Source organism: Gossypium arboreum, chromosome 1 (genome assembly GCF_025698485.1).
Source record: "Gossypium arboreum isolate Shixiya-1 chromosome 1, ASM2569848v2, whole genome shotgun sequence".
In the NCBI taxonomy this organism is placed as follows: domain Eukaryota; kingdom Viridiplantae; phylum Streptophyta; class Magnoliopsida; order Malvales; family Malvaceae; genus Gossypium; species Gossypium arboreum.
The window spans coordinates 120,112,243-120,129,775 of NC_069070.1; the positions used below are offsets into that span (position 1 = coordinate 120,112,243).

Genomic DNA, 17,533 nt, shown 5'->3' on the forward strand with positions numbered 1-17,533 from the left:
GATGTTCACTACGTACCTAGCCTGAAGAAAAATCTCATCTCATTAGGGGCCCTAGAATCTAAAGGGCTCACAATCACTTTGAGAGATGGATTACTAAAAGTAATAGCTAGGCAATTGACAGTGATGAAAGGCACAAGAAGAAATAACTTGTACTTTTTAAATGGAAGTACAGTTATTAGATCAACATCAACAGTTTCTACAAAAGATGTAGATTCAGAGGCTACCAGATTATGGCATATGCGATTGGGACATACTGGTGAAAAAGCTTTACAGACATTAGCGAAGCAAGGCTTGTTGAAAGGTGCAAATTCTTGCAAAATGGAATTCTGTGAACATTGTGTTCTGGGCAAGCAAAAGAGGGTAAAATTTGGTCTAGCAATTCACAATACGCAAGGAATTCTGGACTACGTTCACAGTGATGTGTGGGGACCTACCAAAGTGGCGTCTTTGGGAGGTATGCACTATTTTGTTACTTTTGTTGATGATTATTCAAGAAAAGTATGGGTGTATCTAATGAAAAGAAAAAGTGAAGTTTTGGATGCATTTCTGAAATGGAAGAAGAAGGTGGAGACTCAAACAGGTCGAAAGGTCAAACGACTTCGATCAGATAATGGTACTGAGTACAAAAATGATCCATTTCTACAAGTATGTTAAGATGTGGGCATTGTGCGACACTTCACTGTTCGGGATACACCACAGTAGAATAGGGTGGCAGAACGCATGAATCGGACTATACTGGAGAAAGTTCGGTGTATGTTGTCCAATGCTGGATTGGGCATGTAGCACCCCAAACCCGGCCCAGAAGTTATGGCCGAATCCGGCATGCCACATCAAAAATGTAAAAAAAAAATTTCCATTCTAAGTCCAGAAAATCGTACTTGATGTTCAAAAGATTAATTCATTAAGGGTTAAAGTGAATGGAAGTGTGCACCGGTAGGAAACCGGAAAAGAGGTGGTGAGTCTATCGGATCGCTAAGTACCAAGTTCCTTCGGATCCAATCCTGACATGCATACCGCCATTGCCACACCTTAACGTCATGGATATTTCTAGGAAACCGATTTGATTAAGTCATTTTTAGGAAAAGTGATTAATTTTGGAAAATACTTTCATTATGAAGCTTTGCTTATTGTCGTGTTATTTTGAAATCAATTGTTGTTTTTGAAAACGCCCTAAAGCTATCAATTTCAACAGTTAAAATAAGTATTACCTATCTTAGTAATACATATTAAAACTATCAAAATAAATAAGCGGCCTTATTACATTTAAAAGCCCAAAACCTCAAACGTAATTAAAAGGATGTCCAGTTCACGGAAGAAAATCAAACTTTCAAAGCGGGTGGCCACTCCAAATTCCCTCACGACTCCAAACCCACTATGGTTGGGGATTTCTGCGTAGATGAAAATAAAAGGGGTGAGTTTGGGAAACTCGGTGTGTAAGGAAAACCCATTCAAAGCCCAAGTCAGCTCAAGCCTATTGGGCCTAAGCCCATTCGAGTAATGATGGTACTGGCTAGAGCCCTTTCAGATTACAATAAACCTGGGCCTTAGCATCTTATTCAGATAACAATATGGCCCATAGGCCCATTTCAAAATACATGCAACATCAATAACATATGCAAGCCCATTTGGGGAGACTACTCAACCCACCAACCACTACACTCCACCGTACCAGCCATACACTCCATGTGGGAATAGCTCAACCCACCCAAATTAACACTCCACAAATTGCCTTGCTGCTCGATTATCATAAATTGAGGCAAAGCCTCCAAGACGTGGACAAGTCACTTTCAGTACTTCCTCCGTCAATATCCCATCCCATGCATCGATAATAACAACATGGCATGCAGTAAATAACAACGATCAAACATGCATTTAGGTCAATTTAACCCTAGGGGTATTTCGGTAATTTATCTACTAGGGGTAAAACTGTAAATTTTCCACTTTTAAAGGTATGTCAGTAATTTATCTATTTTAGGGTTTTTCATGCATATTCCTACTTTTCACGTACTAACAGAATCACGTACCGAGGGTTCTTACCGAATTAGGCCTGTTGGCCCATCATTTCAATTTTGGCCCATTAAGCCCAAAAATATCGAGGACACAGAAATCATGCACTTTGCAGTCCAAACATTGCAGCTTACCAAAAATATTAATCGATTTACCTCACGAGCATTCGCACACTCACAAATCTACCAAATACCGGTTTTCGGCATTTCGAATTTTCGACTTTTGCCGATCTAGACTAAGAAGGAGGGTGTTAGTTACACACCTATTTGCGACGATATGCTGACGAGATCCACGCACGAACCGCCTACAATTGGATTACTAACACGTTAATCTAACTATTCAAATACGAACTACGTATTAACCCCTTACAATATTCGGCCAACCACACCTACAGATCATAGTAAGCTTATAAGAAAACAATAAGCAACTCATTAACAAATTTTTGTCAATGTTTACCACATAATCATAATTTCACTGCAAGCTGTCTTCCTGAGCAACAGTCACTAAATCATTTATAACTGGAGCTACGAAACTCCAAATCAAATTCCGTTAATTTTCCTTGAAAATAGACTCATATATATTCTATCCATAAAATTTTCAGAATTTTTGGTTTAGCCAATCAATACCAGATTTTTCTCAAAGTTTCCCATGTTTCACTGTTTGACTAATCTGACCATTCTTCATTACGAATCAAATTTCTCATTCTACAGAATTCAAAATATGTTCTAGTTTATTCCATTTGAAACTAGACTCATTAAGCTTTAATTACATAATTTATATAGTTTCTAACTCATCTCCCACAATTTATGGTGATTTTCCAAAGCCACGTTACTGCTGCTGTCCCAAGCAGATTTATTACCAAATCACTCTTTCACACCTAACTTGCGTGCTTGTTATTTAAACATGTATATCACCAATCAATCATCACATATCTATGATTTTACTTAAGTATAATCTCCATTTCATCATTTTAAAGCACAACATGTTAGCTGATTTTTCCCTTTAACATCTAAGGCACATGCATGCTCATTTGTTTGGCTCAACTTCACCTATCTTCCATTTTTCATCAAAAGAACATGAAACAACAACCATTTCCTTCATTTTAATTCATGACTAAATGCTCACAACACAACTAAAAACCAAAATATGCTTCAAGAGTTAAGGTAGAATCAAGAAGAACTCATGAGCATCAAGATAGAAGCAAATTACCATGAACTTACCTTCAATTTTCTTCCCAAAGTGACCGAACATTCAAGAGCTTTCTCCTCTCCTTTCTCTTCTCTAACTTTAGGCTATGATGAACAAAGATGGACAAAACTTTGTTCTTTTCACCCCTTTTTCTTTTAATAAAACTTCATATTTCATCCATTTAATTCTTTAATACAAAAGACATGAAATTCTTATCATGAAACATTTACCTAACCCATTATCATGAAACATTTACCTAACCCATTATTATGGAACATTTACCTAACCTATTATCATGGAACATTTACCTAACCTATTATCAATTTGTATCAATTTGTACTATAAATTATGGATATCAAGTGCACATTTTGTCTACAACAACATGATGGCTGGCCACTTCATGTAAAATGGGAGGTTTGTCATGCAAATCCTCCTATTTTGCACTCCTATTTATTTGACCACTTCAATTTAGCCTATAGCATTTTCAAACATTTTCACATAGGTTCTATTTCATAATTTCACCCCCTTTTTCTTATGGAACAAAAATTAACTAAAATTGTCGGGTTTTATCTTAAGTTTGGGCTTTCTAAAGGCCCACTAACATAATTAAACCTATGCCAACATTCACAGAATTCTCAAAAATTGGGGCGTTACAGGGCAAGGAATTTTGGGCTGAGGCAGTTACATATGCGTGCCATCTAATTAACCGTTTGCCATCAGCTGCAATAAATAAAAACTCCTATGGAGATGTGGATTGGTAAATCTGCTACTGATTATGATTCTTTACATGTATTTGGTTCCACTGCATACTATCATGTAAAAGAATCTAAGTTAGACCCAAGAGCAAAGAAAGCATTATTCTTGAGTATAACTGATGGAGTAAAAGGATACCGTCTCTGGTGTCCTGATACAAGGAAGATTGTTTTCAGTAGAGATGTGACTTTTAATGAATCAACCATGTTAAAGTACAATGATTCACAAAAGGATGACAAAACCAGTAGTACTTTGCAGCAGGTGGAGCTTGAAAAGGATACTGATGATCCAGCTAATATTGGAGGGATAAATGATGTAGAGGTTCCTACCCAATAACCTCTACAGCAACAAGATTTAATTGCATATAAGAGGTCAAGAAGAGAGATTCGTAAGCCTGCTCGCTTTGATGATATAGTGGCCTATGCACTTCCAATTGCAGATGATGATGTTCCTTCTACTTACACAGAAGCAATAAGTAACCCTGATGGTGTAAAGTGAAAGCAAGCAATGAATGAAGAAATGCAGTCTCTTCATAAAAATAGGACCTGGGAGTTGGTGACACTACCCAAGGGAAAGAAGGCAATTGAATGCCAATGGGTATATGCAGAGAAGGAAGGATTTCCTGGTAAAAATAAAATTCGATACAAGGCTAGATTGGTAGCAAAAGGTTACGTTCAGAAAGAAGGAATAGACTACAATGAAGTGTTTTCTCCAGTTGTGAAGCATTCGTCTATTTGGATTTTGCTAGCCTTGGTTGCGCAATATGATCTTGAACTAGTTCAGCTTGATGTGAAGACCGCGTTTTTACACGGTGATTTGGAAGAGGAAATCTATATGACTCAGCCAGATGGATTCAAGGTTGCTGGAAAAGAAATTTGGGTTTGCAAACTAACAAAGTCGCTTTATGGATTAAAGCAATCTCCGAGGCAGTGGTACAAGCGATTTGATCAGTTCATGAAAGGGCAAAGGTACACAAGAAGTAAATTGCGTGTATTTTCAGAAGCTACAAGAAGGAACTTTCATATACTTGCTCTTATATGTTGATGATATGCTAATAGCATCTAAGAGCAAAGTTGAGATTGAAAGATTGAAGACTTAACTCAATCTCGAGTTTGAGATGAAAGATCTAGGAGAAGCTAAAAAGATTCTCGACATAGAAATATGGAGAGATAGAGCTCATGATAGAGTCATCTTGTCTCAGAAGCAGTATTTGAAGAAGGTACTACAGCAGTTTGGCATCAACGAGCAGATAAAACCTGTAAGTACCCCGTTGGTTTCTCATTTCAAGCTTTCTGCACAACTATCTCCTTCGACGAATACGAAACGAGAATACATGTTGCAAGTTTCGTATTCTAATGCGGTGGGTAGCTTGATGTATGTAATGGTGTGTACAAGACCCGACATTTCACAGGTAGTTAGTATAGTGAGCAGGTATATGCATAATCCTGGAAAAGGACATTGGCAAGCTGTGAAATGGATTCTACGGTATATTCAGAAGACCGTGGATGTTGGATTACTGTTTAAGCAGGATAATACATTGGTAAAGATGTTATTGGGTACGTTGATTCTGACTATGCCGGTGATTTGGACAAGCGAAGATCAACCACCGGTTATGTGTTTACACTTGCTGGAGGACCAATAAGTTGGAAGTCTACATTACAATCTACAGTTGCATTGTCAACAACAGAAGCCGAGTACATGGCTGTAATAGAGGCTGTAAAGGAGGCTATTTGGTTACAAGGTATGGCTAAAACCTTGGGGTTGGTTCAGAAGCATATTAAAGTGTATTGTGATAGTCAAAGTGCTATTCATTTAGCAAAGAATCAAGTCTATCATGCACGTACAAAGCATATCGACGTACGATTCCATTTTGTGCGGGAAATTATTGAAGAGGGGAAAATTTGTCTTTAGAAGATCAAGACTGCAGATAATCCCGCAGATATGATGACCAAGGTAGTAATAGCAACCAAGTTCGAACATTGTTTGAACTTGATCAATATCCTGCAAGTTTAACAGTTGAAGAAGGCACTATCAAGTATTGTTGTCAAAGGCAGAAAGAATTGTGTGAAGATAAGATTATCCTAATCAAATCTTCAAGGTGAAGATTATTAGAATATACCCATTCCTTGCCCATACCTTTCCCATACCTACCCATACCTTGGAAAGGTCAAAGTTATGGGCACCAAATATTTATTTAGTGTTGGGCATGGAATAATAGCAATTTTTGGTCCCTAATTGTATAGGGACTTTGCAAGGTGGCCCTTGAACCTCAATTATAAATAGGCCTAGCCATTGCTCATTCTAATCATCTCACATTTGCCATTCTCTACTTAAGGCATTGTTCTCTCTCCCTATTTGTAAAGTTTCACTTGTATTTTGGAGTGAAATATATTTGGTAGTGCCCGAGGACGTAGGCAAGATTTGTTGAACCTCGTTAAAATTCTGGTGTTCTTTACTATTTATTTTTCCATATTTTGTGAGTGTGATTGTAGTGATTTATTGTGCTATTAAATTACGATAAAGGGATATTTTGGTTAGGAAAGACTTGGTACTTAAGTGATCCTCGTGATCCACCTCTCTTTCCTGGGAATTGAACTTAGTGTGATTTTTTAGTACAATAATTTTACTCTTTCACACGCTTCCGCACAACACTACCCAATGTGGTACAATTCTCTTTTTAGTCCTTTTAAAATTTATGTGATTACAATTTAATAATAGTAAATTTATATTTGGCCTCTCAAAATTTATTATTTATTTTTGGCCTCTCTTAAACAATATTCTAATTTCACTCCAGTTTCATGACATATATTTTATTAAATATTTGATTAAGATCGAGTTTCTCAATCATATTATTACTATTATAAATCTCTTAAATATGTGAATTCAGACACACTTAATATATAGACTTTATTATAGAAATTAAAAGGATATCATGTGAGTAATTTAGACATGGTATAAAAAAATTTTGATTAACTTAATCAGTGGCAATACTTTAAGAAAGTTTTAAGATTCAATTTTTGGCATTCTCGTGATTATAAAATTTCTAAGACCATTCGTAACAATGTCTTTGAATGAACACACAAGACTATGACAACGTCTTCCGTCTTTGAATTGTCTTTTAGTTGGTCATTTGGTCAAAGACTTCAATTTTAAATATAAAATAGAATGTTCTTCGTTTGTATATAAATTAGGGTTAGGTCGACTATATAATTGTTACTTTTTAATGATCTAATAAATTAAAAATAAATATTAAATATTAAATATTAAATTCAAGTAATAAAATATGTTTGATATTTTATTTAAAATTAAATACGGAATATAATTAATTGTTTGATAATGGGTAATATAATCTTAAACTAAATAAAATAAAATAAACCACTAATTTTTCTCTATTAAGTGATAAGTAGATCCTAATTACTTATCATTTTCTACACTTTTGTAGAAAAAAGATCTATATGAGATTATTAAATGCGATTAAAATTAATTTGTTGAAAATGTTAATTTTTAATTGATTAAATTTTTCAATACTTTATCAAATATGTCCTTAGTTGCATACATGACTGACATGCACCGAGCAGACACAATATTAACATCGAAGACAACCAGAGCAGTGCACAACTAATCACAACACTGGCATACCTCAACAAAATCGCAGACATGGAACTCTAGAACCAGGCATACGATGCCACACACCAAAACAACGACACACCTCAATAAAGTCGCAAACATGAAACACAAGAGTCAGGCAAAGAGATGGCACACACCAAAAATAACAATGACACTACTCAACAAATAAAAGATTTGAGAGCTGGACGCTCGCACTTTAGCAGGGCCATCAGCAAAACCATTTGGTTCACAACGTACCTTAGTTTTCTAATAATTTCATATAAAAAGAGTACATTGTATAATGGAATTTTGATCATTGAATTAGTTTTCTTCTTGTTAAACTTTAGACCTACTCCTAGGTCCAATCTAATTTATAACAAAATATTTACTAGTCTAAAAGGTTTATTATTGAAAATAAAAAATTCAAAAATCAATTATAACAAAATTAAATTTTAATAAGTGGTTTATGTGTGATATAATTCTGGATGAAGTTTTGATCGCTCAACTATTAATTTTTTTTTGTCACTCAATTTTTTGAAATTAAATATTTTAATAAATAGAAAGATGATTTGGATTTTTTTACTGTCCTACTAATAAATTTAACCCTCCAATGTTTATAAATTCTATCAAGCTGATCCTAAATCTAAAAAATTCTACAAATTCTATCAAGAAACAACCAGAACCTCTCTTACCATCGGCTATACACACTCCCAACCCTCCGTCAACCAGCATACACATTGCATCAGCATTTTTGTTTGGACATGCAAGCTGCACGGTCCAAATTATGCTAATTACAGTTGTTTTAATTATGCTTGTGGAATGATTTTCGATATGGTGGTTGGATTTGTTTTGGCAAGTTCTTTTATTTGGTTTGTAGTAGAATTTAGTAGTGAATGGAAGTACATGAGGAATATGAGTCAGTTAATGAAGAAAATACACGTCTCTAATCCTGTTACAACAAAAATTGGTATAGACCAGGATGTAACAGAGTAGCAGACTTTGATTGAAAGATTTGTCTTGAAAAATGAAAATTTCCGTAAGGGGAGCTCCTCTGACATCTTTGCCTAAAAGGGGGAGAAGTAGTTGCAAATGTTCGAAATGAGGATGATGATTGTTAATGATTGTTGCTTTATGCTTTGCCAGAGTCGATATGGTGTAGCAAATGGTAGATACGATAGATGTTGATTTGTTGCTTATCTGGTGTTCTCTTTATGCTACTGTTTGTGGTTTTTGTTGATACTAGATGGGACTTGTGTGGATTATTTGTCATGCTCTATATCTCTTAGAAATTACTTTGGAAAATGTGTGTATGCTTGGCTGACAATGTGATGACCAATCATATTCACAAGGGAAGTGTATGGTCGAGCATGGTTCTATTTCTTAGGGGGAGATATATTCTAGTTTTCGTTAATTTGTTTAAATTGTGTGTTAATTATTTGTTGTTGGCTTTGTCAAAATGTCAAAGAGGGAGATTGTTAGAACTTTGATTGTTTCTCTTATTCCATTTCATGTTCGAACAACATATAAAATAACAATTTTGTATAGTCAAAGTTTTTAGTGTTGACATGTTTGACTTTTTAATTACATGGCTTTTGCTTTAATTTTGTTTAGCAGCAAATGAGGAGATATGGACATTGAAGATGGGATTAATGAGATTATTTTTGAGTCTATTGACTTGGAAGAGAAGGATGAAGCTTAAATAAGTGTTCAAATGCTTATCATTATCCCTTGAAAGAGTTTTGAAGCTATTGTAAGACATGTTTATCAAGGCTTTTATGTGATAAATACCAAGATAATTTATTAGATGATATAATTTATTAGATGATTTTAGCTTTTAAATTAGAGTTTAAAGTTTCTTAAAACACTATTGGATAATCACTTGAAGAGGCCTATAAATAAGCAGTAATGTGATGTTACTTGTGGGCAGTTTTTTTTAATGTAAGGGTAGTTAGGGTTTTAGCCAATAATTGGTCCAAATGATTTGTGGAATAAATTTATCCATGGAATAAGATTGGTACATCCGAACTAAGTTAACAAATATTATGTGTTAATTCTCTCTTTACTTTGTCCCTTACTCTCCTTTACCTATAATTTGTTTTGATCTAACGTCTATTCTAACATAAGTTAGAATGAAATTATTTCTTCTAATAGTATTTCAATCATTAAAGTTGAAACGAAATGTATGCGGAAGGCTTTTCCAAAAAACATGGCATCAAAGTAAACAATCTAGCTTCGCAAGCCAAATTTTAATTAGTTAGTCAGATACTTTGAAACCAACATGAAAACCCAAGCAGGCTTCTTCGTTCACAAAGGTTCTGAATGTAACGCCCCAATTTTCGGGAATTCTGTGAATGTTGACAAAATTTCATGCTTTGATTTTGTCATTTGTGAGTGAAATTATGAAATAGGACCTATGTGAAAATGTTTGAAAATGCTATAGGCTAAATTGAAGTGGCCAAATAAATAGGAGTGCAAAATAGGAGGATTTGCATGATAATACATGAAGTGGCCAACCATCATGTTGTTGTAGACAAAATGTACACTTGATATCCATAATTTATGGTACAAATTGATACAAATTGATAATAGGTTAGGTAAATGTTCCATGATAATGGGTTAGGTAAATGTTTCATGATAATAGGTTAGGTAAATGTTCCATGATAATGGGTTAGGTAAATGTTTCATGATAATGGGTTAGGTAAATGTTTCATGATAAGAATATCATGTCTTTTGTATTAAAGAATTAAATGGATGAAATATGAAGTTTTATTAAAAGAAAAGGGTGAAAAGAACAAAGTTTTGTCCATCTTTGTTCATCATAGCTGAAAGTTAGAGAAGAGAAAGGAGAGGAGAAAGCTCTTGAGTATTCGGTCATTAGGAGGAGGAAAATTGAAGATAAGTTCTTGGTACCTTGCTTCTATTTTGAGGTTCATGAGTTCTTCTTGATTCTACCTTAACTCTTGAAGTATATTTTGATTTTTGGTTGTGTTGTGAGCATTTGGTCATGAATTAAAATGAAGGAAATGGTTGTTGTTTCATGTTCTTTTGATGAAAATGGAAGATATGTGAAGTTGAGCCAAACAAATGAGCATGCATGTGCCTTAGATGCTAAAGGAAAAATCGGCTAACATGTTGTGCTTTAAAATGATGAAATGGAGATTATGCTTAAGTAAAAATCATAGATATGTGATGATTGATTGGTGATATACATGTTTAAATAACATGCATGCAAGATAGGTGTTTGAAAGAGTGATTTGGTAATAAATCTGCTTGGGACAGCAGCAGTAATGTGACTTTGGAAAATCACCATAAATTGTGGGAGAAGAATTAGAAGCTGAATAAATTATGTAATTAAAGCTTATTGAGTCTAGTTTCTAATGAAATAAACAAGAACATATTTCGAATTCTGTACAATGAGAAATTTGATTCGTAATGAAGGGTGGTCAGATTAGTCAAACAGTGAAACATGGGAAACTTTGAGAAATTTCTGGTATTGATTGGCTAAACCAAAATTCTGAAAATTTTATGGATAGAAGATATATGAGTCTATTTTCAGGAAAATTAACGGAACTTGATTTGGAGTTTCGTAGCTCCGGTTATAAATGATTTAGTGACTGTTGCTCAGGAAGATAGCTTGCAGTGAAATTATGATTATGTGGTAAACATTGACAAAAATTTGTTAATGAGTTGCTTATTGATTTCTTATAAGCTTACTATGATCTGTAGGTGTGGTTGGCCGAATATTGTAAGGGGTTAATACGTAGTTTGTATTTGAATAGTTAGATTAATGTGTTAGTAATCCAATTGTAGGCGGTTCGTGTGTGGATCTCAAAGATATCGTCGCAAAGCAGTGTGTAACTAACACCCTCTTTCTTAGTCTGGATCGACAAAAGTCGAAAAGCGAAATGCCGAAAACCGGTATTTTGTAGATTTGCGAAAAGTCGAATGCTCGTGAGGTAAATCGATTAATGTTTTTGGTAAGCTGCAAAATTTGGACTGCAAAGTGCATAATTTCTGTGCCCTCGATATTTTTGGGCTTAATGAGCCAAAATTGGAATGATGAGCCAACGGGCCCAATTCGGTAAGAACCCTCGGTACGTGATTCTGTTAGTACGTGAAAAATAGGAATATGCATGAAAAACCCTAAAAGCGTTAACTTACTATAATACCCCTATGTATAGAAAATTACTTTTATACCCTTGGTGCAAAATTACCGAAATACCCCTAGGTTAAATTGACCTAAATGCATGTTTGATCGTTGTTCTTTCTCGCATGCCATGTTGTTATTATCTGATGCATGGACCGGGATATTGATGGAGGAAGTACTGAAAGTGGCTTGTCCACGTCTGGAGGCTTTGCCTCAATTCTTCGATAACTGAGCAGCAAGGTGCAATCTGTGGAGTGTTAAATTGGGTGGGTTGAGCTATTCCCACATGGAGTGTATGGCTGGTACGGTGGAGTGTAATGGTTGGTGGGTTGAGTAGTCTCCCCAAATGGGCTTGCATATGTTTATTGATGTTGCATGTATTTTGAAATGGGCCTATGGGCCATACTGTTATCTGAATAAGGGGCTAAGGCCCAGTTTATTGTAATCTGAAAAGGGCTCTGGCCCAGTACCACTATTACCTGAATAGGCTTAGGCCCAATAGGCTTGAGCTGACTTGGGCTTTGAAGGGGTTTTCCTTACACACTGAGTTTCCCCAAACTCACCCTTTTATTTTCATCCACGCAGGAAATCCCCAACCATAGTGGGCTTGGAGTTGTGAGGGAATTCGGAGTGGCCACCCGTTCTGAAAGTTTGATTTTCTTCTGGTGAACTGGACATCCTTTTATTTACATTTGAAGTTTTTGGGCTTTTAAATGTAATAAGGCCGCTTATTTATTTTTGATGGTTTTAATATGTATTACTAAGATAGGTATTACTTATTTTAACTGTTGAAACTGGATAGCTTTAGGGCGTTTTTTCAAAAACAACAGTTGATTTCAAAATAACACGACAACAAGCAAAGCTTCCGCAATGAAAGTATTTTTCCAAAATTAATCACTTTTCCTAAAAATGACTTAATCAAATCGGTTTTCCTAGAAATATCCATGACATTAAGGTGTGGCAATGGCGGTATGCATGTCTAGGATTGGATCCGAAGGAGCTTGGTATTAAGCGATCCGATGGACTCACCACCTCTTTTCCGGTTTCCTACCTGGTGCATAGCTTCCATTCACTTTAACCCTTAATGAATTAATCTTTTGAACATCAAGTACGATTTTCTGGACTTAGAAAGGAAATTTTTTTTTACGTTTTTGATGTGGCATGCCGGATCCGGCCATAACTTGTGGGCCGGGTTTGGGGTGCTACATTTAGTCTCATACAAGCCCTTAAAACATATAGATATGACATTTGTTCCCTACCTTTTCTTTCCAATAGTTATAAGCTGCCTAAAAGTCTCCTTCTCTGATGGATTGAGATTGCAAGGCCTAGCAATTAAAGAAAACTAAAAAAATTAGATCAAGCATGATCTTAATAAAATGAAGGATGAGTTGAAGATGCAGATGCATGTGTATGGTGGTTGACATGAGGGGTCGGGAGCTATGTATTGTTGAGAGTGAGGGAGAATTGAGTTGTTTCTTGATAAAATTTGTTGAATGTTTTAGATTTAGAATGAAATTGATATAATATGTAAATATTAGAGGTCTAAATTTTTTATTAGACGAACAAAATAACACACATCATCTCCCGTTCTTCTGTTAACCACAACTAACAACAGGAGAATGATTAAAATAATTAATTTTAAAAAATTAAATAACTAAATTGAAATTTTAATAATTGAGGTTTTATTAAAATACATTGTTTGTCTATACCAACGAATGAACACATCTTGCAATTAAAGAACTAATAGGAGTATGATTAAAATACATTGTTGAGGTTCGATTAAAATACATTGAAAAATTAATAGTTGAGGTTCGATTAAAACACATCTTGCAATTAAATAACTAACAGGAGTATGATTAAAATATATTGTTTGCGGATACTAAAATTTCAACCTTAAATCTATTGAATTTCGCTATCAATTAATTAGCCATTCTCCTTAAATCTATTGAACTTCGCTATCAATTAATTAGCCATTCTTTCCAACAATGTCATTTTCAGTTGATTTAAGAATAAACTAATCAGTTGATCACCTAAATTTTGAGACACTTCCATTTTAGTTACCCAAGCATTAAATCTTTAATGGTGGTTGAGTATACATGTCACATCATGTTTATTCTTTCATTTTAGTCAATCAACCTCCAGGTCACTTTCATTTTGACAATCCAAAAAATATCCATTTTTAAGTATTGTCTGGGGATAAAAAAACGCTGGATTAAAGTGAAACAGCGGTAGAAACAAAAATAATCAATTAAAATATTTTTCATATTGTATTTGTTTACCTCATTGTCCAAAGTTTTATTTTTTAAAATTAAAATTTTAAATTTCAAAACACCAAAATCAATTAAATAATTTCAAGATTGAAAAAAAAGTAATTTATAATTTTTGGCAATGGGATAAACAAGTACAATTTGACAATTTTTAATACATCATTTTAGTTTCTATCGCTTTTTTTCACTTTAATCCTTAATTTTTTCACCCAGAACAAAACTTGATAAAAGTTTTTTTCCGGTATCCAAAATGAAAACAACCTAGAAGTTTAGTGATAAAAATGAAAATATAAACATGATGTGAAGATGATTTAGTCTATACAGTCTACCGCTGTTAAGGACTTAAAATTTGAATGACTGAAATGTAAGTACACTAAAAGTTAAATAAAGAAATTATAATATTTTTTTTGAATTACAAAAGTAAAGCAATTCAATGGTTTACCATTGATTTAGTACTTCGAAGAATCATAACACAATTAAAACAAAAATTTGTCGAAATAAAACATATATACTTGGCAATTTCCTAAAAAAAAAACAAGAACAAAAAAGACTTCACGATATAATTAACCAAATAAAAATGTAACAGAGAAGCTCTTGCAAGTTGATTTATATATATTGGCTCAAATGCTAGTGGATTAGCATAGACTTTGAGAATTGAGAGCCTTCAATCTTTCAATTCTATAATATTTTCTTAAATTCTTCGTTCTTTCATCACGTTTGCGTAACAATCAAAGGCAAAAATTTTGCCTCTCCATTGATTTTCAAACGCCCTGAATCTTGTCTTACTGCAAAATTTCAAGATTAAAAATTCCTCAACGTCGTCACAATTATCATCTAATTTTTAATTACACGTTTACCAAGAAAGTTTCAACCATTCCTCTCTATATATAGAGACTTTTTCCCTCTTATTTTCTCACCAATCAAACAATCTTCCGTCAATTAAACCCTTTTCTTCAATCAAACAATCTTCCGTTAATTAAACCCTTTTCTTCAATCTTCAACTAATTTCTCCAATGGCTCCGAGTTTTGACGATGGCAACTCACTTTTCAACTTTGTTGTCCGAGATGGAAATGGTGTTAAAGGAATGGTGGATTCGGGCTTGTCGACGGTGCCACAGGCTTACATGCAACCACCGATAGAGCGAATAGACAAAGATAGAGCTCGAAAACACGGGCAGCCCCCGATTGATTTGTCGAAACTTGGTGGCCCCGAGCACGAAGAAGTGGCTAAACAAATTGTTAGAGCTTCTGAGAGTCTTGGATTCTTCCAAGTTGTCAACCATGGAGTTCCGGTTGATCTACTCGAGTCTCTTAAGGACACCGCCCATGATTTCTTTAGCTTGCCTGCTGAGAAAAAGGCTGTTTATCGTGCTGACGTTAGTCCGACTCCATTGGTGAAGTATGGGACCAGCTTCGTGCCACAGAAAGAGAAAGCATTGGAATGGAAAGATTATATCAGCATGCAATATACTAATGATGCCGAAGCTCTTCAAAATTGGCCTGAAGAGATCAGGTGATATTATCTATCTATTTATCTATATCCGAGTAACCAATTTTCATATTATCATCATTTATGCTAAACCTTTTATTTGTTTTTTTTAGGGATGTTTCACTTGAATACTTGAGGACATCAATGAGCATGGTAAGAAATTTGCTTCAAGTTTTGCTGGAAAATTTGGGGGTGAAACCGGAAGACTCAATGATTGATGTACTCGTTGATAAGAAAATGGTTAACATGAACTACTACCCCACCTGTCCTAATCCGGATCTCACTGTCGGAGTCGGACGTCATTCTGATATGGGTACACTTACGATTTTATTACAAGATGGAATTGGTGGTTTATACGTGAAGATCGAAGAAGACTCGGAATTCGGAAAGAAGGGAGAGTGGGTAGAGATTCCTCCTGTTCCCGGTGCCTTGGTCATCAATGTTGGTGATATGATACAGGTATATGCAAAATATTGAATTTAGGTTTTTAAGACCTATTTTCCTTCAATACAAACCCAAACTCAAACTTAATATTACACTGTTTTAATTTATATTTTAATTGCAGGTACTAAGTAACGGGAAGTACAAAAGTGCAGAGCATAGAGTCCGTACCACAAGTACAAAATCAAGAGTATCGATACCTATATTTACAATGCCAAACGCAACAGCAAAGATTGCACCTTTACCTGAAGTGGTCGAGAAAGATGGCAATGCTCTTTACAAAGAGTTTATACTCGCTGATTATATGAAGAATTTTTTCAGTAACGCACACGACGGCAAAAAATCACTTGATTTTGCAAAAAATTAATTCTGTTTAATTAAAATTCAAGGAAATCTTTTTTCTGGATTATAGTTCTTCGTTTACCAATAAATTAAGTGATTTCTACACTAAAACTCCTTGGTCGGCTTCGTCGTGTTAAAGCTGGACAAAAGTTTTTTTTTTTTTTTATGTAATTAGTATTTGTTTAATTTAAAAAAGAAAAGCTTAAAGCTTTAATGTTGTGCATTTTTGTAAGAGGTTGACTCTATTTCAGCCTTTGACTTGATTAATAATAATCTGATTTAACATAAAAAAAATGTTATATTTTTTAAAAGTTAATAATTATAATTGTAATTATAAATAATACATTAAAATAATTATAATCAAAATTAATTATTATGAAATACGATTAGATCAATAATAATAAAATAAAATTGATTAAGAGAGCACACATTATTTATAAAGAGTGAGGATTGAAATGAAATTTTAAAGTTTACAAAATCTTAACTTAGTGATTAAAACTTGTTTAAATTATTGATATATTGCATTGTTAAAAAAGAATATAAATTCAAATTTTAAAAACAACATTATTAAAAAAGACAACTACGACTCTAAACATAAATTGTAAAATGACCATAAAATGTATGTAAAAAAAAATTGCTTAGATTATTTTATTAAAAATGGGTGATGGGCATAATATATTATGAAGAAAAGACCAAAGATATTGCCTTGGCCAAGCCCCAAACATCCACCGAATATGATTGAATTTGTTTCGTAGATTTTAATAGGATGACTAATAACTTTTGTAGTAAAAAATAATTAAAAATAAAACATTATAAAAAATTTAAAAATGAAATATAATTTCAAGGAAAATTTAATTAAGGGTTTGTATGATAAATTGAAAAATTAAATATTAAATTTTATAAGTACTGAATTTATATTATAAAATTATTTGATATATTAGCAAAATTAAGAACTATATATAATTATTTTGTTTGATAATATTAAATCTTGATTTTTATAATTTTAATTTTATTAATATGGTATTATTTATTTTATTTTGAATAGTTTTGGATAAAAGTTAAAAGATAAAATTTTGAATATTTTAATTTTTAATAAAATGAGAAAATAATTTATTTCAAAATTAAGATTTTAAAAATAAAAGTAGCTTAATATTTATTATTGTATTAAGTGATAAATAGCTATCTATTCATTTATCTCATTCGACGTTTTTTTTGAAAATTTTATATTAAATAAAATTACTTAAATATTGAAAATTTTATTTTCAATGAAATTAATTTTTTATAATCTATCAA

General features: G+C 33.5%; 1 protein-coding gene across 1 annotated transcript; it reads left to right on the top strand.

Annotated features, from left to right (window-relative positions):
- The first annotated feature begins 14,859 nt into the window (after positions 1-14,859).
- Positions 14,860-16,454, top strand: LOC108482454 (scopoletin 8-hydroxylase-like). The gene is made up of 3 exons (XM_017785588.2): positions 14,860-15,481; positions 15,571-15,916; positions 16,023-16,454. Exons 1-3 carry the CDS (start codon positions 14,982-14,984, stop codon positions 16,263-16,265), a joined length of 1,089 nt encoding a protein of 362 aa, XP_017641077.1. The 5' UTR covers positions 14,860-14,981; the 3' UTR covers positions 16,266-16,454.
- The last annotated feature ends 1,079 nt before the right edge of the window (positions 16,455-17,533 follow it).

Bases quoted from the DNA above. Each gene is read 5' to 3' on its own strand.
- LOC108482454 (XM_017785588.2), top strand. From the start codon at position 14,982: ATGGCTCCGAGTTTTGACGATGGCAACTCACTTTTCAACTTTGTTGTC. The intron at 15,482-15,570 runs GTGATATTATCT...TGTTTTTTTTAG, and splicing joins AATTGGCCTGAAGAGATCAG to GGATGTTTCACTTGAATACT. The intron at 15,917-16,022 runs GTATATGCAAAA...TTTTAATTGCAG, and splicing joins ATGTTGGTGATATGATACAG to GTACTAAGTAACGGGAAGTA.